The sequence below is a fragment of the Stigmatopora argus genome, chromosome 4 (assembly GCF_051989625.1).
Source record: "Stigmatopora argus isolate UIUO_Sarg chromosome 4, RoL_Sarg_1.0, whole genome shotgun sequence".
NCBI classification, from domain to species: domain Eukaryota; kingdom Metazoa; phylum Chordata; class Actinopteri; order Syngnathiformes; family Syngnathidae; genus Stigmatopora; species Stigmatopora argus.
In genome coordinates, this window is record NC_135390.1 from 15,401,891 (window position 1) to 15,423,823 (window position 21,933).

The following is a 21,933-nucleotide window of genomic DNA, read 5'->3' on the forward strand; positions in this document are numbered from 1 at the left end:
GAGCATTCTCCTTAATTAAGCCAAAGAGAGACGGGGAGGGAACGTCGAAGGACGGAGAGAGTAAAAAAAAAAACGATGTAAATGGTGAGAAAGAAAAATGATTAGGTCACCGGTGCTTAAAGGAATTAATCAGCGTCCAGTTAATTAGCGCTACAACCTTGATCATTAATCCTCGGCCTTCACAATGTGGTGTCAAACTTGCACACATACGTTGTCTTGCAAACTCTGTTTACTTATCTAGTTTTCACTTCAGGGATTACGCATTCATTTCCACATAAAACACTTTTGCATCCACATGACAAAGTGTACATTTCTTTTTAAGAATGAAATAGTGAGTGGAGAGAATGAGGAGGGCGGACGGATAGAAGTGTTAGCGCTGACAAGATAGGAGTGCAGAAAGAGATTGATGATCTCAGGGCCGGTGGGAGAAAGAGAGGAGAGACAGCAAAGTACTTACCAATAAATTAACTCCTGACGAGAAAGCCCACCAGTGTGTGTTGCTATGCAGCATGCGGAGACGTACATTGTGCGACAGTCGGTAGGAAACCGGAGTACCTGAAGAAAACCCTGGCAGGCACGTGGCCTGGAACCCTTGATCTCAGAACTGTGAGGCAGACGTGTTAACCACTTCTCACTGTTTCCCCTTTTCTTCTTCATTTGGCTAATAGCTGTAAAACATGGTTTGTTGTCTAAAAGTATGAATTACACACATAAATCTCTGTGCTGATCTCACCAAAAATGGTTTACCTGCTAAGTTTCGTATGTTGTACATTAAAATTGCTATTAATCTCGTGATTAGCATTGAAGAAGTGTCAGAATTCAGCCGGGTGATTCCGAAGAGAAAAGATCACCCATCTTATCCATCTTTTTATTTAGTGTCAGCTATTGTTTTTGTCTGTAAATGCAAACATTGACTTTCATACCTCTCACTCTGGCTCGCATTGTGCCGCTATCATCGATTCGCTGAGCGTATTGTTTGCCTCGAAATGAGACAATCTCGATGTGCCGTTGTTTCCATTGGAAGTGCATCTGTCACGGACAATGCCTCCGTCTCTACCGCCTATTGTAGCAATGTAGCCACTGTGTCGGCTTGATAGGAGGTGTCGCTATGCAGTCCAGTTACCTTGTAGATGTGTATCACCCTCTTCAACCCCTGCTTTGATGCATGACCTCCCATTTTAGCACCCTGCTTTAGTACACCAATCTCATCTTCACAGGTCTTTTCCAAGGCTCAATTTTATTTATATATTTAATAAAAACATGTTTTGCAATTTAAAAAAAAAAACTTTAAGCCTTCAGTGACATACTAATTAAAGCAGATTAAATATATTTATTCATCAATTTTACCCATATTTTTTTATCCACTTGTTTATTTTTCCAGGAGAAAAAAATAAAAAATTAACATGAAAAAACAATAAAAATGTTAATGAATATTATCTCAAATATGGAAAGTTAATGACAAGACTTGATCTCATGTATTTTTTAAGGAAATAAAATTTAAAAATGACAAACTATTTTGTTTTATGACGAAAGTATTCATCAAAAAACATTAATCAATCCTATAAATGCAGAAATACTTTTAATCATGCTAACCTAATACTTTTACTACTAAAATACTTATATAGCAAATAATAAAGAACAAGAGAAAAATGTACTGCACAATGAATTACAAAATACAGAATTGTAAATAAATGGCAATGAATTTACCTCTCCTATAGTGAAACTAGAATAGTACTATATAACCTGCATTTTAAATATTTCCTTCTGAATCTTTAATGTACCAAGTATTTGACAAATATGCCAATTATCATCATGAATAAGCACAATTTGTGATTCAACACCCATCCATTACCATCGCCTCTTCGTTTATGTGCCGTCCTAACCCGCCTATTAAAGCTCTGTACATGTTTTATTTGTCGTCATGTAACATTTTGTCCATGTGTGATCCCATTCCTTGTGTGTTCCATGTAGATAATGTGACATTCCCAAGCACGTCCCCTCTTCCCCCCACTTCCCATCCCATCATCACCCCATCCCTCCCGTTGGACCTGAAAGGTAATGCACTAGCCCTTTTTTTTTCATCTGTTAACCTTCATCTCCATCCGTGTTTTCCTTGGTGTCTTCCTCTTCGGTCTCAACTGGACACACACACACACACACACACACACACACACACACACACACACACTCACACAAATGCAGCCTTTGTTGTGCTGCAACCTTCCTTTGTCCTATATATTTACACAAGCTCACACCTGCTAATGCTTGGCTTTGCGCCGCACACAAAATCACCTGGTCCCGCTTTCTTTCTTATCACTGGTCACACATTTCACCTACTCAGCATTTGTGCATATAAAGCACATGTGGGTGCACGTGTGTGGATCGCGAGGTGCCACAAATGATCTAAAAGTCTCCAGTGAGAAAATGCAGCGGACAAGCGTGCACGAGTGAAAAGACGGATAGCGGTGCAGGTGGTTGTCTGATCGGATTATAACACAAAAGTCTGACATCTGTAGAATTGGCATTCCTCTGACTGTTTATACAAACCAATGGTGCTTGCAATTTATTTCATCATCATGGCGATACTTTTATCTCTAATCATCAGTTTCAATCATTACGATATACTTCCTACATAAGAAAACAATCTCAGGTCATGCCACTCAAAAATACAGTTTGTTCATCAAATGTACTGATAATGATAAGCTCATCTCCATTTACACTCAAATGTACTTCATCGGTGTAAAATTTGATCATGTTTGATTGAACTGATACAGGAAAAAATATAGTTGTAATAAATTTCAGGATTGCAATTTGCAGTGTTTGTTCACAATACAAAGTCATCTATTCAGCCTTGCATATTCTTACTCTTTGGTGCTTCCTTAGTGGAATCTAGAGGCGGAAAGAGAGAGCGTTTGTCATTCTTTACAGGAAGCCACCTTCTTTTGCAGATAGAAGCTATTGACTCACTGTGTGTACACTTGGTAAATGTCAAATAGAATCAAGGGGAATGAAGCTGCCATGTGAACACTTCCGTCTAGTCAATGCTGGCACTTGACAAAATGAACACATTTGCTTCATGATATGCATCGCCGCCAGGTCTTCGAGCCTTGGCGATGCATTCAAATAGAGTAAAAGAAGGCCGACATAACAGGGACAGAAAATATCCGGAGAAGGACGCACAAAAATACGGGTTTTAAATACACAGACAGGGGTGGATGACAATCACAAACACCTGGGCCACACAAGGGAAGAAGGAGGGCTAGAAAAGACACGACAGCTGACACTCAATCACGCACAAGAACAAACAAGGAAAAAACATGCCACCAACCAAAACCACAACAAAACATGACAGCAAGAAGCTCCAGAATGACCAATACACTGCACAACTGTGAAGATGTTGTTAAATGTGGCTGCCCGCTGACTAACGATTAGGCAGAAAATGTGCTTTTAGACACCTCTGTTTTTTCATTACAATACTTCTAATGTTGTTTTGCGGGATTTTGTTATGAGCCAGCCCATTTGAGTATAGTGAAAGCTTTAACTCTGCTGTACAGTAAAAAAGAAAAGTGACCAATTGTAATGCGCATCCCTGCTGGTATTGGTAGTAAATGGCAGAATTGCTACACTCAGTCCATTTTAATGGGACGAAGAGTCAAAACACACAAATTCAAAATAACAACCAGATGCTGACAGTTGACCAAGCTGACTGGAAAAAACACTTTGTTTTCCTTCCTTCTTTTTGTTGTCCTTATCATTATAAAGATCACACTGTGCTATGGAAAAAGGATGTTTCCCATCGAAATGTTTCTCTTTTTAAAAAAAAATCAGCCTTGGTAGGGGTTAGCCTTGGAAACTATCTTAATATTCTCCTACAAGAGCACATAGGATGTTGATGTTCTTTATATTTTGGAAGGTGTTTTCAAATAATGGTTTCAAAATCAGTTTATCCTGCTTCTACTTTTCATTCCCCAGCCCGCTGAATGTTCCTAAGAAGGTCAACATGAACAATGTAATATAATGCCGCAAGATGCACCTTGCTCTTTTACTTCTTTATCTCCCGACTCATCTTAAGTGGATGATTCCATTTTCCAGGCGGGAGGCCACAAAAGGGGGGAGGTTTAAAACAAATGCACCTTAAAAAATTTCCCTCATCCAAAATGCATTGCCCTCTCTTCACGGGTGCTCGACTGGAATGGTTTTTAAAGGCCCACCGAAGCTTTTGCTTTATTCGCTGTCCTGTTTTCTCACCCATTCTGTCAGTTCGCCATTGGGAAGTGATGAGAGGTGATAATGTAACTTGGGTGGATGATATTGACTTTTTCTCTACTGTCTCCTCACTCCTGGGTGTTCCCTTTTTTCTTCTCAACATCATTCCATCCCTTCATTCTTTCACTTCTTTACTGTTTGCCACTATCCACGGTTTGATTGCTCCATTAAAAAGAAAATAAATACATTCATTATTTTCTGTACCACTTATCCACACAAGGGGGGTGCTGGAGCCTTACCCAAATAATTATGAGCACCAGGCGGGGGACGGACAACCATTCATGCCCATAATCATAACTAGGGGCAATTTAGGGTACTCGGACGTTTGGTTGCCGGACGTTTGACAACATGACAGAGTTTACTGTTGCAACCAGCTCTCAAAATTATATTCATGAGAGAGAGTTTAATATCTAAATATCTACTGTTGAAACCAGCTCTCAAAATTATATTCACCCGGGCGACCAAACGTCCGGCGACCAAACGGTCCGGGCGACCAAACGTCCGGGCGACCAAACGTCCGGGCGACCAAACGTCCGGGCGACCAAACGTCCGGGCGACCAAACGTCCGGGCGACCAAACGTCCGGGCGACCAAACGTCCGGGCGACCAAATGTCCGGGCGACCAAACGTCCGGGCGACCAAACGTCCGGGCGACCAAACGTCCGGGATACCAAACATCCGGTCACGCAATTTAGAGTTTCGAATCAGCCTACCCTGCATGTTTTTGGGATGTGTGCGGAAGCTGGAGTACCTGGAGAAAACCCACAAAAGCCCAGGGAGAACATGCAAACATCACACAGTGAGGGCCGACCTGGGATCGAACCCTCGACCCCAGAACTGTGAGGCCGACATGCTAACCAGTGAAAATAAATAAATGCAAATGTATATTTAAATACAATATATAAATCTTGCATATCACAATTATTACACACAATACTTGTGAAGCGCATGTTCTTACATCTTTTGACTTTTCGTAGATCCCGGTGCAGTGGTGGAGACTCACAGCGCGGTACCCTACGCGGTGATCGGGGGCGTGCTGGCTCTACTGGTTTTCACCGTAATCTGTGTGCTCATCGTGACCATCTGGTGCTCTGTGCGCCAAAAAGGTAAAGCATGAGAACACGTGTTCCTGATGCCAAATGAGCATATGTTTGAGTTTAATGTTATTAACTAATAAACATCTAACATCCAGCTATGATTCCAAAGGGATACATTCCTGTCAACTGCTATTGCCGCGTTAAATTTTTTTGTTACACGATGTATATTCCCATTCACAAACACAATCAAACCTCAAGCAAACATCTACTATCTATTTATGTTCACACAAATATCTCTCTGAACACTAACACATACAGCTCAAGCATCGATCACTATGTTCACCTAAATTAGTATCCCTCCACGGTATAAACAATTAAAATGTCTTTTTTTACACCTGCTCACACAAAGCAAATACGTCAGTCTATTCAGCCACACCTAATGCACATTTTTTCTGTCTACTCGCTCACTGTTTAGCATTCCATCCATTGTAAAATACGCACATACACAAACAAATATAATTTGAATAAATTTACAATTATATTGATTTCCACACACACAGGTCTCTTCAATGACTAACATATGCAGGGGTCAAAGTGGGCCAAGGCCTCCAATGCCAAAGTCAGCCACCTCGATATGTAATGCAACTACCACTACACTTGGAAATAAATACCCTAATTTATAATAAGATTTTTCAAAAGGCTACTGCAAGGCTTGCTGGGCATTCTAGCACAAATTCCATTTTGGCCACTTCACCTCTCAAGCTACGGGAAAACAAGACAAAACAGTTAGCAGCAGAAATATAGACAATAATCTTATAGTATTGCTTTGAAATGTTAGGAAATCCTGATATTTAAACCCCCCTCTATCCAAGGTTGATTTTTTTTTTTTTAAATTGTTCTTTTACATTAATGTGAGGCTACTGGCGCAGGCCCTTAATGGATAACCTTGTACTGGATAGTGCATGACAGAATGAGATGAGGAACCTAAGTGTGGTCCGTGTGTTTTATGGCTGTATGCTAGTATATTAAGGCTCATCCATTAAAATAAACCTCCCCATCTTTTTAAGTGCCCAACCTCTCTCCTCCCCACTGTTGGCAGTCTTTAACTGTACTTGGCGGTTGCCAAGTAAGAAATGATCAGGCTGTTTTAGAGCCAGACAAGCTGCCAGTTAATGTTCTGTCCGTCTCCACTGCCAATCAATGTTCGTCCCCATCATAACGACCAATCAATTTAGGGACATTGTAAGTGCCATAAAGGCTTTTGTCCTGACTATCAACCTCAAAATGTCAATACAGTGACATGTAAGTGTACATGCGTATTTGTGTGTCCTGCCAGTGAAACTAGAGCATTATTAAAGAAGACATATTAGGGAAAATTGGCTTTTTAATAGCTTGTATACAAATAATTGGGTCTCTTGTGTGCCAGGCCACCCTTCAAGTGTGCAATTAAACAGCCAAGTGAATGTTTTTGTTTTTTAGCTGCAGAGTTGCCTGTGAGCAAAACATTGCCAAGTTTTACTTTTTGTATTTTTTAACTTCAGGGTTTTCACAGAAAAGAATAGATTTAGAGATTTCCTTCTGAACAGCTGGCCATCTCAATTTTCATAAATTACCATGTTATAGTTTGTCAGATTAGCATAAAACATTTCCGGGCTTTAAGCATGACCGGGCCAGCTGCCACAAAGCCATACATATGCACGACTCATGCAGTTTAACAACCATATTCAACTCATGCACCGCCATTGACGTGATAGACGTCCAATCCTATTTGACTGTAACGTCACACCATGAATCAGATTATTCAACTCTTTCATTCATTTTGCATACCACTTATCCTCACGAGGGCCGCGGTTTTATTGAACTATAGTTTCATATACAGTATACAACTGAATTGATAAAATTGCTCAACTTCTTACCAGAAAGGATGTGAGTGATTCAACTCACTGGGGTGAAGGAGCCTTTATTTTATCTTCATCCTCACTTTTATTTTCACCCGAGTCGTCTCTTTTTGCAGCCTGCTTATATCACATGTATATTAGTCTCTACATTTGCATGAGACATAACGTCGGAGGTTTTGCAAGAATGGCAGTAAAGTGTGCTCACGTTGTTTATCTTTTCAGCACTTTGACGGAGCAATGCTAGTAACTTTTCATCACGTCACCTGTTTGAAATTTTGGATGAACATCAAATATCAAATGTTTTCTAGGTGATACAACACCTAACCTTCCCTCCACCTTTTCTACCTGTCTCCTCTTATCCTTTATTTCCTCTCCTTCCTCCTACCTGCTTCCAACTGCCATTGTACTCCTCTCACATTCACCCTTAATTCCACCACCAGGCTCGTACCGCACCCAAGAGCCCATTCTTGCTTGGTACTGACCCAACCTACTAAAACTAATGAATTAACCCGTCAGGTACAGATCTGTCAGCAACAGGAGCTGCGGTTTGATTTTGGTATAATGCTGCATGGGCTGTGATCATGACACTTCACCGCCTAACCGTCCCTCTCCTTCCCCGGTATGCCACCCCCCACCTCTGGTCTCTTTCTTTCTCTTTCTCTCCACCCAGGGTCCTACCTTACCCACGAGGCCAGCGGCTTGGACGAACACGGTGAGGTGCAGGAGGCCTTCCTCAACGGCAACGATGCCAGCCAGGGCAAGAAGGAGTACCTACTGTAGCCAGCTGGTCGTCCTCTGACCTCATCCCAAATACCCCCCTCACGCCCCCCCCCCCCCCACTTCACATACGCACACATACATATACACACACACTATATACACAATCCAGCCCGCATTTAAATAGAATGAGACCACACAGACCCATTAACGGCTACCCCGTACTCTTTATGTATATATGTTCGAGAGGGTAAAAGGAGTTTAACAATAGTAAATAATTGTAGTGTTTTTTCGCAAAGATAAATTCAGGAGGCAGAGGGGCTGACTAATTAGTGCCAGATAAAGGCAGTAATTTTGCAGATTATGTTAAAAGCATCCCCATTGTGCATTTTTCTTTTTTGGGTTGCTAACCAAAATGTCCTTTTCCTGCAATTGCTGTAAAATGTATAATTTTAGCGGAATGAATAAGGGGATCTCTCCTTGACTGAAGCAGATTGAAATAATAAAGGAGGGGCTCCTTTTTAATAAAAGGTGGATTCACTAATGGCCAAGCGCCATGTCGGGGTACATTCCCGTGTTACTACAAGATAAGAATTAGAGAGTGTAAATTCGAATGATTATTGATCTTTAAGTTAGTTGGACAAAAGAGAACTGTGAGGGTTGGGGGGATTCTTCTTGTTCAGTGGTGCCTTGTGTTGAAAGGTGACCCGACTTTCAATTTTGGTAAGATATAAGATGTTCGGAAATGCAAGATTGAAGGACGGTGTGGGCAATGAACTCAACTCTACTGAAAGCAGTTTACAGAGTAAGGCATTATTTTACACTTGTTCAAACTAGAAATTCCCTGTTTAGATTTAATCTAAAAATGGACATAAAACAAAGAGAAATTCATATTATGTATTTAAAACAACTGCACAAATTCTCCACTCGCTAACTTAATGTTAACATACGTACAATGACTCCCTTTCCAGCAAGAGATACTGAATTCTTGTCAGAAAACAAATATTTCCATTTTTGGATAATTTTGGGAGATTCATTTCAATGGAAAAAGAAGATCATTTGAGAGTGTTTTGAGTTGTGGAACAAATTAAATGCATGTGTAAAGGTACCATTCTCTTTATGCTGATACCTTTTCACTTGTTTGACTCTCTTGCTGGGGGGTTAAGTGAGCTCTTTTCTTCAGCACATCAGGGAAAGGCAATTGTCTTTCTTTTGAGTTCCCTGCCTCTGTTATGCCACTCATTCCCTTTCCACCATCTTCTTCTCGTCTCTGCTTTTGTCAACTCCCTAGAATGAAAGGATTAGCGTCCGACAGCATTCCTGACAGAGACAAAAATGAATATGACTCATGGCGACATTAAAGAAATGCTTAATTATTTTTGAATGTCATTAAGGGGATAAAAAATGGTTTATAAGTCTTAATGGGAAATGAAAGAAAGAGGCTAAGGCAAAAACACTGGATGAGAGAAAAAGCTTTCTGAATGCCACAACACACACACACACACACACAAAGACACGTTCACTCATGTAAAACATATTGAAGAAACGAGTATACATATCTCTGAATTCCTTATTTGTATAAAAAAAGCAGTGGCAAATGCGTAAATTAAACTTTTAAGAGAAGAAACTGTTTACTATTGCATTATGAAACTATACTATACTAACAGAATATTAGCCTATAGAGGCGCAAAGCCGAACAAACTACTGTCCAGTGATCTTTAAAGAAAAAAAATGAAAAAAAAACAACTAAAAAAAAATCTCTTTATCAGAAACCTACAAAGTTGTATTAGGGTCGCACTGAAAAGAAAAAAAATACGTACAGTACTCGAAAGTCACAATCTTAGTACGATTTTGTTATTTAAACCGCAGGCTTCAAAACTGGGGGGGAACAGTAGCAGTTTGTAGTGCAAAAAATACAGTAATAATGCAAAACTCATTGGCAGAGAGAAATATAGTGGATTTTGATATCAGACTGTTGCATTTAGATTTGTGAGGGAATTTTGATAATTATGTAATAACACATTCTTTAAAAATAATAAATCTTATATTCTTACTTTAGTTTTTTTTTGTTGCTCAGATATAAAATTATTTTGGGGGGTCAATTTGCCAATCCTCACGAGATTTTGGTTTAGAACTTGGGAGATTACTTTTGCAATTCTTTTAAAAATGCAATTATTTTTCTTCTAAGAGTCTCAAAGTAAAAAGTTCTCTCCAAAAATATTATTACAGTTTTCCAATTTCTCCTCCAAACTGCCTAATGACTTTCTACTTGGATTTAATGACTTTTTTTTCATTTGAGTGTGGCCCTAAAACTCCTGTGTAGAAACAAGAAGTCTTAATAATTTTTTATTATTATTCTTGTTTGAATATGATTGTTGTTACTGTTATTATTATTGACGTTGTTATTATGAAAATTGTAAATGTTAAGAGAAATGTACACTTCTTATGCTTTGTTTTTAATTCTAATGTAGAACAGTTGCTGTCTTCTTTCTATCCCATGATTTCCTCACGACTTTTCCTCTGCTTTTCAAGGTAGTTCTCTCTCTTTCTCTCCCTCTTCTTCTCCTGTGCCTAGTTGTTTCCTCTTCTCTTTCTCTGTTAATTTCGGTGTCCATGTGTCATTGTTGATATACAATATAGCTATTTCTTTATAGGTGAAAGCTACAAAGCACGAGAAAATAAAAAAAAGACTCCATATATAACTTTGATGTGCATGGTGGTTTTTTTTCTTTTTTTTTATAATGCTTATAATTAGCAAAGTGTCGGTTTCCACATCGATAAGACGCAACAGGAGACGGCGCATGTGATTAAATCGGTGGGGAATTTTCAAGTCGTGTGTGCTGAAGGCTGAAGATAAAGATGTGGAAGGCGGTGAAGCTTGCCGAATTTGAGTAAACACAGCAGACGGAATGAATGGCCCAGCTAATGAGTCGTTGAGCCGAGAAAAGAAGGTAAAAAAATAAAACTAAAATACATCGATGCTGTTAAATTTGCACCCGATCAATACCCGATTTCGCTGAGAAGAACTCAGTGTCCACCTCCCCGTACAGTCATATTTGAAAGCGGGCGAAGGTCGCTAGGGTGACGGATCAATGGAAGGCCTCCATGCTAGTCAGTCATAAAGAAAGATTGTCAAGCAGCAATCAAAGTAATGGACTCAACCAGTAGCTGGCGGCTTGACTTGACAGCACAACAGAAGACACGTCTGCAGTTTATTATGATGTTATTTGAATGCAGCCAATCCTATCAAGACTGTCATGATGGATAGATTGTGATAGTAAAGAGCCAATATCGGCCTTGTATTTGTCTTCAAACCTCAAGTGCCCATTTGTCTTCCAGTGGGCTTTACCATGCAACAATTTTGCCACAAGAAAAATGACATGAATAACAAGCAAGACATTTTCCCCCTCCTTCCTATTATTGTCCTATTGATTTTATCTTTCGTTTTTAACATCAAGCACAAGGGAATAAATACGGAAATTATATAAATCGTACATATTCACAAGTATATATTCATTAATATGTACTGTCCTTTTATTAAATAAATCAAACTAGTAGTCAAGAAAAATGACAAAGTTGTCAAAATGATCACTCTGAACTGTTAGAATGATTTGAAATTCCATCTATACTCACCAAAAACATGTCTCCAGCCACAAAAGTTTGGTTTGAACAGAGCTTAATGTTTTTGACAGTTTTTTGTAAGGAGAGAAAAAAATCAACTTAGTAATTTTCACTCTTTTGTATCATGTTACATAAATTCACAACTACCATAGGTTATATAAACAAGTCTGGAACTGTGAATTGAAGTTCACAAAGTACTATTTCACAGCTCCTCCTGCATTTCCCACAAACGGGTCATTCATGGGCCATTGAAAATGAAAAGCATTAAGCTTTTAGATTTGATTGAACCGCAGCAAGCGCAGTCATCGACGAGTCAAATCGATAGACATGAAAGAGCTTGACAAGAAGTGCACGCGTATTCCTCTTTGATTTTATGGCATCCGGTGAACAGAACATAATGCGGCCGATAATGACAACGTCAAGTCGATGAACGCCTCATTCGCTTCTGTGAGCAATTGTAGGAGGCCATTGCGAAAGGCTTCCATTTACAACCGTCGTATTTCATTTCTATGAGTTGCAGTAAACATGGTGCAACGTCCAATCTCAATGTCTTTATATCATTGGCGTGTACCTATATGTACATTTGAATAGGGTGTTGTAGAAATTGCACGCTGTGTGATTTAGGTGAGATGTGTTTAAAGTGTCATCAACGCAAGTGTGTTGAAGAATAATCAGGAAGCCGAGCGCTTTGAAAACAGAACGATTGAATGGAGAAGCAAGAACAATCTATAATGTAAACCCCTTTCTCAGATTTAGCTCTCAAAAGTCAGTCTTGGCAGTTAGGATGTAGTATTTTGCACTTTTGTTATCCAGTACAACCTAATGAAATCCAATATAGGGGATTTGGCTGCGTAAGGTAATTGAAACATTCAGTAAGCCGTCAGTATGATGCACTACAGTCATAAATATATAGTATTACCTTGAACCATTATCCAGCCTGTGACTGATGCACCCATAAAAATGAAAAACATATACTAAATCAAGTACTTAAGTACTTTTCCAATTATGACGTTATATTTTGGGTTGAAATTTGAGTTCCCCCTCCTTTGTGTGTAGTTTGCAGGTTCTCCCTCAACTGTTTTATTCCTCCAAATTCATTCGATGTTGTCCTTCACTGTGGATTTTAATGGCTGTTTGTCTCATCTAACCCTTGTCAGTGGTTAGCTGGCAATACTTCAGAATCTACCCAACTTTGCACCCGTTATCAGCAGGTGTTGGCACCAGCTCATCTGTCAGTTTAATGAAGACAATCGATAAAGAAAATGCAAGGTAAGTCATATTTCTGTTTATTAATTTGCTGCTAATTGGTTTCATGAACAATCAGCACATACATTCATTATTAAATATTATTATTATTCGTTCATTTAGTAATAGGTGCAACTTAAAGATCCCAGTCTATTATGGTAACAAAATAGCCTGCTCTTCCCGTTTTCACTTTATCTTATCCTCATACAACAGTAAAATGTAGAAACTAGTTCAAATGGGCATACTTTCTGCATCCATCTTTTCGTCTACATGGCTAATAACGCCCTGCAAATTAAAGCTATTGTAATGAACTAAAATGTGCCTGTAAGGCTAAACATCCCTGCAGGATTGGATCAATGGAGTGCTGCTTTCAGCTCGGTACTCGGTCGTTTGGTCGCCGGTCTTTTGGTCGCCTGGAAGGTTATTGATAATTACCACTTAAATCGTTGCTCAAATTCCCTAAATACAAACTGCGAATTATTATGTAGTCATACTTAATGCCCTATTAATTATAAGGCTAAAGAAAAGCTCCAAATTTCCCGTACTTTTATTGTGTTTTGTTGGAGAATTTGTTAAGACGTCCCTTCCTAAGGGGACAACTCATGTACATACAAACTCTTATACACTCACACGTCCACTCAGTGAAACTGCTCAGGGCCATTGTTGGCTTTGATTAATGCATAGACCGTATTGTTTACCTTGTTTTGTCGCCGGTCTTTTGGTCGTCGGTCTTTTGGTCGCCCGTTGTTTGGGTCCGGGCGACCAAAAGACCGGCGACCAAAAGACCAGTGACCAAAATACCGGCGACCAAAAGACCGGCGACCAAACAACCGCACACATTTCAGCTCGTGGGCTGTACTTTTACACCCCTGGGCTGGAGGCAGTTGATCAGTTAAATTCAGAAACAACGCTGCTATGAACAGATGAAGACAACCAAACAACCATGAGATGTCTGTTTCTTGAAATAGCTTTTGTTTTGCGTCTCAAGTTATCTTGAAAGTGCACTTAACAATGCAGCCGGTAAATGTATAAATGCATAATGCTGGCAACAATAACAACAAATTTAAATGAATTTAACAATTTCATCACAAAAGAGGTACATGAGGTTGTGAAATTGCAGGAGGGAAACATCAAAAGCAGCTCCACTGAAGTTGAGAAGAATATTCTCTTTCATTTTTCCTCCAACACTTCAATGGCTGTTCAAGACAATTAATGTGAGGTATTCCCCTCTATTTTTTTTTATTACAAGAGAGCACTGCATTGTATTAACAAGTGTAATCAAAACAACCATTGAAGGTTGTGTCAAAAGCAGGTTAATTATGTTCCCCGCTTTACAATGTGGGATCCGCTCTGGACTCTAATGTTATTAGTGAATGTTTAATTAAACGCTGTCACTCATATACGCATTTCGGGTTGGTGGCTTGGCAGGGACTTAAAATGGGTATCTGAAACAAACAAAAAACAAAGAATGGGCTATGGCAGCAGACGTGACATCTGTGATCAGGATTGCCTTCATCATCGGGAGACATTCTAATTTTCCTGCTGACATTTGGCGTAGAAGACGATAATGAAGTGGCCTTTTCATTTATAAGTTCCTCCAAGCATGTGTATGACGTTAATGATTACTAAGTTAAAAAGCCACAAACTTCAGTAATGAAAGGATTGTGGTCTTACAAAGAATAAACAGGGGAATTCACCATAGCTGTTTACAACCAGAATTAATGTCTAGGAACATCATTTTTTGATCCGAATAAGATTCAAAGCAAAGAAAAAGAATCTAGGAGCCTTTGGTTTTCAGACCTCTGGGCACACTTTGACTTTGAGAGAGTTTTTAGCTGAGGCCCATGAGGCAACATGTGCTGCCTCACACAAGGCCTTATGGGTAGACTTCCCTGAGGGTGGCGAAACCGCCATGGGAGGAGTAGATAGAGCAAATGCTGCCCTCTCATCGCTCTCTAGTTTCCCAGGAGGAGTAAAGAGAACCTGGGGAACAAGACCATACAACTGGAAAAAGAACACAGCAATTGCGTGAACCCAGTATGGGAGGGTTGTGCTGGGGGTGAAGAGCAAGACGGCATGGATGATTTGGATCGGCAGGCATAGCAAAACTAAGAAGGACACCGAGAATGTCAGAGAGCGGAGCCTCCAGGAGTCATACTGGGGCATATCTGACAGACTGAGATGCTTAGTTTTTTTGCAGTGAAGATCGATGTAAAGAAATGACAGGAAAAGCAATGGGAGCATGAACACAGCCGTACCATGAACGTAGACAAGGAATTGGGGGCTGAGAACTAAATCAGGCGCACAAACACCCCAGTGGCTACTGTGGATCTCAGCATAGGTAAAATTGCGCAAATCATCCATATAAAACTTTGACAGAAAGCCTCCATACGGAAGGTGCTTTCCAATAACCATGCGCTCCCGGGGAGGAGTCAGATGAGGTGAAGGTGTGGTCCAGTTTCCATCCAACCCAGGGTCGGTGTCTTGATCTAAGCCCTTCTTGTCCCACCTGTTGAGGATGTCGGAGCTGATGAACTGTCCGAATGAGGTCATTACAGATGTCATCCAGCACAGTAGGACCAAACACAAGGCTCGCTGACGGGTCACCAAACAGGAGTACCTGATTTTCACAAAAATTGCAGAAAACTTTTTTAATTTAGTTGTGTGCTCCAGGCCTACCAGCAGCAGGTCTTAAGGGTGGCCGTCTATGCAATTTCAATCACCTCCACTGCTTCATTCATAAAATAGACAATTGCACTCTACAAAAAAATGGCTGCCAATCAAACATCTTTCACTTTATTCATATATCCTTACATTTTATCTTTATAAGTCAAGCAAACTGTGCAGCTAAAGCATTCCCAGTCATGGCGTGCAGCTTATTTTGATATAACACCGTCCCATATGGCAAATCTTGGCATGTTTACAGCCCCTTTTCTTTTAGTTTTAGATTGATTTTCTCCATTTATTGCAGTGAGCAGCTTGAGAGCATATTTTTCAACTCTAGCCTCCTACACATTAACTCATCCATTCTCATATGTATATGTCTGCAAAAGGCACTAATGAATGGTGTTTATCGCTTAATTAACAGTATGTGTTTGCGGGAAAGCTGATTAGGAGGTGCCATAATGGCCATTTACGTGTTTGTAAAGCCATACTCACCTGCTGGGCCAGTGATGCTGCAGGTGGCGATCCAACGTGATTAGCACAAACAGGCACATGGTAAACTGCCTCACAAGCAGGGGGCAGCACACCAAGGTGATGCAAGTGTACAAGCATTGCGGGGTCCTTAAATTGAGGAAGACGATGACAGGAATTTCTAATGCACCGCCTATGGCGCCTACCCAGCCCAGGCACAGGCAAAGACAGCATGACACACTCCCGTGTTTGGGTCTTGTACCCACACTCCCACCATGGCTGTCAGTTGCTGCCCCCCCGACCGCCATACATAACCTCACGCTCACCACTATCACGGCCACCGAGACGATGCACTGGCAAAGAGAGTACAGCCACAGAAATTCCATGCCTGGAGGGATAAAACGCAAAAGCATTTATTGAGGATCTGGATGAACTTAAAGGTCTATTGAACCTTGTGAAAATATGTATATGTTATCTTTATGGGGTTAAATGGGTGAAAATGGGTTCTGAAATCACCCACTTATAGTTATGTCAAGATTTCAACAAATCTCAATGTGGCGATAGAACAGGAACTTTGTGTGGTGTCCTTTGTTGAAATTATTAGAGCACATTAGTCATGATGGCTTTAATAAAAACCCGTAACAAGGCCCAATAGTCAGTGACACACCTTTGACCATTGTTCTTCAGTTTCTAATCACGTACTTTAAAGAGAGTCTCACTTAATAGGGCATATTGCATTATAATTAACATGGGTAATGAGGAAATTTTAGCTTTTTTTGGTTGCTTTTCCTTTGACTGCAAAACGCATTAATAATGATTGGCTCATAATTCCTGTATATGTTCAAATAGCAGCCAAACACAGCTCAATGTTGTAATTGCCTGTATGCCACCTGTCCATTCTGATATAATTACCTGACCTTTTGGTGTTTCCAGTCACTTTCCCTTATTAAACATCCAGATAAAATTAGCTTTTCATTTGTGCAACACTTGCCCAGTAAAAGGCTCTGAGAAACTAACACTAACTCGGAGTTTTTTCAATTGTAACCTCCTGTGCATGATCAGTTGGCTAGAACAGTCGATTAAGAAATTGATTTTTTGATGTTCGAAGGTGAAAAATGGTAATATTATGATTAAAAAAAGATGCAGGTTACCTGGTGCGGCGAAAAAAAGTGGTTTACTTCAGTCTACGATGTGTCCTTTTTATCAGTGCATTTATAAATCTCCTCTAGCTCACACCTCTAAAACTGTGTGATGGACTAAACCTGATTTATAAACATCCAGCTGACTCGTATCTCTCTTCCCCTGTCTGTGCAAACATATCAATTGTGTAAATGTTGTATCATGGATGCCCTTTCTGTCTAAGATGTACAAAGGGCAACGTCGGCATCACTGCCAGGCAGGGAAATGTGTAAATAGCACACACACATACACAAAGACTGTAAAAGCTAACTGTTATCAACCAGTGAAGTGCTTTTAGGAATGTGTCTGACTCGGTGCTGATAAAGGTGATGAAGAATATTTTAAAAAAGGCTGTAAACGAGTGTGAGACCGACACATCGTGTACAGGACCAAATGAAATATGCATACTCTCACTGAAGAATGTAGGCTACCTCTGGGCTTTCACTTTACACCATCCACATTATTTCATGTGATCTTGGATGGCTTGTTCAATAATAGATAACATGTGTGACACAAAGGGAAAAAAATCAAAAAGCAGCAACCTCGAGCTAAAGCCTGCAGGGGAAAAAATGAAAATGAGCCAAGAGATGAGTTTTGTATACAGCATTTTTGAGCCGTTACTGTGTTGTTCTAATATGCAGATTTTTTAATGAACTTGAGGGCTAGTAACTGTTCCGGGTTTGGAAGACTTGCCCAAATATAGGGGAATTTGTGTCAAAATTATTCTCCTGTTTAGATGCTCATAGGATCAAGCCACAGGCATCTTGTTAGAAATCCGAAATACATCATATGATTTTGTTAATTCCTGTAGAACATTTTGGTTTTCACGATAAAAAAAATATTTTCCAACAAAAGAGAATGAATCAGTGTAAAAACAACACGTATTTTAAATGTAGAGTAGGTAAAGTTTGGTAAAGTATCACCAGCTCTATTCTTCAGTCCATCTTCATCTAGCAATCTTTGTTACTTAGATCTATCATTAAAAAACATGGAAATTAGGGGGGGGGGGGGTATTTAATTTTAATTTAACCTAATCTACAAATAAGAGCAGAAATATTTTACCCTCCATGACTGGGATAAATAATAAATTGTCCAAAAATAAATTTCCAAATAGATTAGATAGAAAAAAATAAAATCTAAATATTTTTAATGAGATAGTTACTTTTGAAAATATATTCCGTAAACATTCATTGTTAACTAAGTTTAATCAAAAAGTTTGAAATTTCCAAGTCTTCATCTTAATGACTTCAGCTCCAGTGTGTTCTCGCGTTACTTGACGAGATTTGCCCGTGGTAACACGCGTGGGAAACCCCTTTCCACCCTCTTTCCCTTCGCTGTGCACAAGCAAGGTAAGCGCGCGGCTCATTTTCCGATTACAATATGGTTATTTTCTTCAAATATAACCAGCGATGGCGTCTCGGCCTTGATGTGGACTTTCAAATTGAGGATTACTTTTTTCATCTCAGTGTTTGGCTTGGCAATCATAAGCGCAAATGAGTAAAAGAGGTTAGTAGCAGTGGATCGCTTCTGGTACACTAGCCGTGATGGCTGCTCCCATGCCACCTCGTTGTGGCCGGCTAGCCATTCTCTCTTTTAGAATAAAATCGTCTCCGATTGCTTGTTTTACTGTGTATGTTAGGGGTTTGAGATGGTTAGTACTAATGCGATCGGCGGAAATTTGCAGTACTCGTCTCGCAGCGTATTAAATTTAGCGACTCGACATTATTTGTATTAGCTTAGCCTAGCTTAACTAGCTGTGAGGTTTAATATCTGAGGAAACGACGGCTACAGTCGGTGTACAACTCCAATTTAAGTTTGCGTTGGCTTCTGTGTATTTATCGTAAGAGGAATTGGATATATCAAACGAAGTATAAGTTAAAGTTATGGGCTACTTGTTATTCTTAGCTGTGGCCAATTGACTGTTGAACTTCCTGCCAATTTATTAAATTTGTCATTTTTTGCCTTTCTAGATGCCAGGGGTCACGGTAAAAGACGTCAACCAGCAGGAGTTCGTCACTGCCCTGGCTGCCTTCCTGAAGAAGTGAGTAGTAACATAAACACCAAAAACGTCAATGACTTTTTAATTATTTGCAATTGACTCCCTGCTACCAATGTCCTGTGGTACAATGGAAGAGTTTCTCCAATACACTTGCATACTGCATTGTGTAAAACTTTTGACTTGTAGTTTAGCTACATTAGTGATGGGCTTTTCCCCAACAGTTCCCATCAATAACATTCACGCGAAGCATCAGTGTAAAACCCAACATCAAAGTTTCACTGTAATTTGACTGAAGTATCACCACCACAATGTGTTTAACTTTAAAGCCCTTTGTTGTTTTGATGTTTCTTTTCTAGGTCAGGGAAGCTGAAGGTGCCTGACTGGGTTGACCTTGTCAAGCTTGGCAAACACAAGGAGTTGGCTCCCTGTGATGAGAACTGGTTCTACATCAGAGCTGGTAGGTGGAGTACATCACACCTTCATCTGTTGTTGTTGCATCTGGATGTGAAGCCATTTGAAGATCTTCTAATTAGATGTTTGTAAATTCCACTGATGGATTTGTACGAGGTGATATCCCAATCCGATACTCAGTATCTGTTTCAGCATCTGATGCGTATATTGGTCATAAGATTAGATCGAATAGTTTTAGTCTGAATTTTAAGACAATCCTGCTGGTCCACCGAATTAAGACAGCTGGTTTTTGGTAGATTTTCAAATTTTTCTTACTTACTATGAGAGTTTCCTAAACTAGTGCTAACTGTAAATAATACAGTCCAGCATACAATATCTGCTTTTACAGATGTGGGGGAAAACCTGATTGTTTTTTTTTTTGGTAATCTGTTCTATTATCTAAAATAAACATACTGTTGTAATTTTCTCATCTTTATCCACCTCTATGTTCACAGCCTCCACAGTTCGCCACCTATACCTTCGTGGTGGAGCTGGTGTAGGTTCAATGATCAAAATCTATGGAGGTCGCAATAGGAATGGCGTGTGTCCTGCTCACCACAGCGTCGGATCTAAGAACGTGGCCCGCAAGGTGCTGCAGGCCCTTGAGCTTCTCAAGATGATCGAGAAGGACCCCAGCGGGTTAGTGTCTCAGCCTCTGTCTTTCTTAGTAAAAGTTTTGGGGTGGTTAAGTGGGAGCTCATTGGTCTAATTAAAAAAAAAAAAGTATGATAATTGTCTCACATTGCATTTCGATTTGCCTATTTTTGCTTCTTTTCCCCTCCAGTGGTCGCAGACTAACCTCCCAGGGAACCAGAGACCTGGATAGAATTGCCGGCCAGGTGAGCAACCACTTTCTTCGTGGTGCCAATATGAGTCTCCCAGGGGTAGTTTACAATTGGAGCCAGAACTTAAACTGTACTACAAATGCACTTTTTTGTGTCTCGCTTAAGGCAAATCCAACTAAACCTCTCCTCTTTTAGGTCAGTCAGGATGACCACCATTATTTACATAAAAATCTCATTACTGTGCCATTGAACAAAAATAATTTAATCAAAACTGACCTGACTGAGGAGAGGTTTTGTTTGATTTAACCTGAGCCAGTTAGACAAATGAAATATTTTTGCATATGCAAAGATGAGGTTATTTCCTAGGGCTGATTGATGGTGTGCATGATCCTCTGATTGAGTGTTGGATTTTTGCCGGTGTGGCTGTCCGCCATTGACGGCTATCGACATCAATTCATTCCAATTGGGAGGACTGGCAACTAAAAATAATTCCCTGCCAACTGCCTCAGTTCAAATAGACTTGACATTTTCTATTGAAAACTGATTTGAATTCACAGCAGAAGGGTGAAAAGAACCACATGATTGAGCTTCATTCCTCAATGACACTGAAAGAGTTAAGACATACCAATTCAGTTTTGTCACCAGAGTCTCTTATCAGCCTCAATGGCTGTTAAATTTAGACTTTCTTCTGTTCAAGCAACACGTCATATGCCACTTTCTCAAAGTATCGGCCTAATCGCATCTTAGATTTGAGGTAACTCCATTATTGGCGCCCTCGTCCTTGGGCGAATGTTACCTGTCAGCCCAGTGAGTTGTTGTGTGTCTACCTTACATTCCCCAAAACACACCACCCTTGTCGAGAAACAGGAGGGGGGCCGTGTAATAATCCAAGGGTAAAGGGGGTAAACATTAGGAGAGAATTTCATGCTTGGCGAGGTGTCCTTATGGCACATTCTCCTGGTTTACTCGATGCTAATGAGCAGTAAACAGACAAGTGAGCAGCACACGCTTTCCCTTCCCTCCACACAAATTGGCATGAAGCGTTTGCCCCCCCACCATCCTGTGTATTGTACAATGTCACTGCGTTTGGCAGTAAGTAGTCAAGATCCCGTGGCATTGTTTTCAAACATTGCCTGTTTGGAATGCTCCATTGTGTTCGGTCATCGTGTGGGATGGATGTGTGTAAATAGAATATGAAAGCCGGGAGACTTCATTTGATCAGTTTGAATAAAGCCGTTAAGCCACTTCCCCCAGGAAGTCAATGCATTTGCAGACGTTATGTTTAACAAAATGGACAAAAAATGCTTGACGATTTTTTTCCTCTTCCCAACAGGTTGCAGCTGCAAACAAGAAAGTTGTTTAAATAAATCTTTTGGAGAAATGAAATTCTGTTGTCTGTTTTTCCTCAAGTATAAGAAAAAAGGAGAGTGGTGCTACATTCTCAGTTTATACCTCAACATATTGCTTCATGTTGTTTTTTTTCATATCCCATTCGATTTTGTTTTGATGCAAATGATCAGAACCAACTTAAATTCTAATGTTCCCTAGTTTGCCAGCTAATACGAATTTCTTCAGATATTGTTGTCAAAATGAGACAACAGG

At 40.0% G+C, this 21,933-nt stretch overlaps 3 protein-coding genes across 7 annotated transcripts in view; 2 read left to right on the forward strand and 1 right to left on the reverse strand.

The window, feature by feature from the left end:
- Positions 1–10,619, forward strand: part of cadm4 (cell adhesion molecule 4) — a 146,707-nt gene extending 136,088 nt beyond the window's left edge. The window contains exons 7-10 of one of the 4 annotated variants that reach the window (XM_077598837.1): positions 1,972–2,055; positions 5,243–5,371; positions 7,641–7,716; positions 7,871–10,619. In XM_077598837.1, coding sequence (XP_077454963.1) covers positions 1,972–2,055; positions 5,243–5,371; positions 7,641–7,681 — 254 coding nt within the window. In that variant the 3' untranslated portion in view covers positions 7,682–7,716; positions 7,871–10,619. Of the gene's footprint in view, positions 1–1,971; positions 2,056–3,972; positions 4,010–5,242; positions 5,372–7,640; positions 7,717–7,870 lie in introns of those variants that run through there. The other 3 variants (XM_077598836.1, XM_077598840.1, XM_077598838.1) reach the window with 3 other exon arrangements.
- A 3,958-nt stretch (positions 10,620–14,577) lies between these two features.
- On the reverse strand, positions 14,578–16,304 carry LOC144072807 (adenosine receptor A1). Its single transcript, XM_077598126.1, has 2 exons — positions 15,943–16,304; positions 14,578–15,403 (listed from the first exon to the last, which is right to left on the reverse strand). The coding sequence occupies exons 1-2, from the start codon at positions 16,302–16,304 to the stop codon at positions 14,578–14,580; spliced, it is 1,188 nt and encodes a 395-aa protein (XP_077454252.1).
- A 2,055-nt stretch (positions 16,305–18,359) lies between these two features.
- Positions 18,360–21,717, forward strand: rps19 (ribosomal protein S19). Of its 2 annotated transcripts, none has more exons than XM_077599705.1 (6): positions 18,360–18,446; positions 19,068–19,138; positions 19,453–19,553; positions 20,002–20,185; positions 20,331–20,385; positions 21,665–21,717. In XM_077599705.1, the coding sequence occupies exons 2-6, from the start codon at positions 19,068–19,070 to the stop codon at positions 21,692–21,694; spliced, it is 441 nt and encodes a 146-aa protein (XP_077455831.1). In that variant the 5' UTR covers positions 18,360–18,446; the 3' UTR covers positions 21,695–21,717. The 2 variants fall into 2 exon arrangements, with proteins under 2 accessions (XP_077455831.1, XP_077455832.1); XM_077599706.1 differs by lacking the exon at positions 18,360–18,446 and adding an exon at positions 18,540–18,603.
- The last annotated feature ends 216 nt before the right edge of the window (positions 21,718–21,933 follow it).

Coding starts and splice junctions, on each gene's coding strand:
- LOC144072807 (XM_077598126.1), bottom strand. CDS start 16,304: ATGGAATTTCTGTGGCTGTACTCTCTTTGCCAGTGCATCGTCTCGGTG. Junction 15,404..15,942: donor CAGCATCACTGGCCCAGCAG/GTGAGTATGGCT, acceptor TGTGAAAATCAG/GTACTCCTGTTTGGTGACCC.
- rps19 (XM_077599705.1), top strand. CDS start 19,068: ATGCCAGGGGTCACGGTAAAAGACGTCAACCAGCAGGAGTTCGTCACT. Junction 19,554..20,001: donor CTGGTTCTACATCAGAGCTG/GTAGGTGGAGTA, acceptor CTATGTTCACAG/CCTCCACAGTTCGCCACCTA. Junction 20,386..21,664: donor TGGATAGAATTGCCGGCCAG/GTGAGCAACCAC, acceptor TCTTCCCAACAG/GTTGCAGCTGCAAACAAGAA.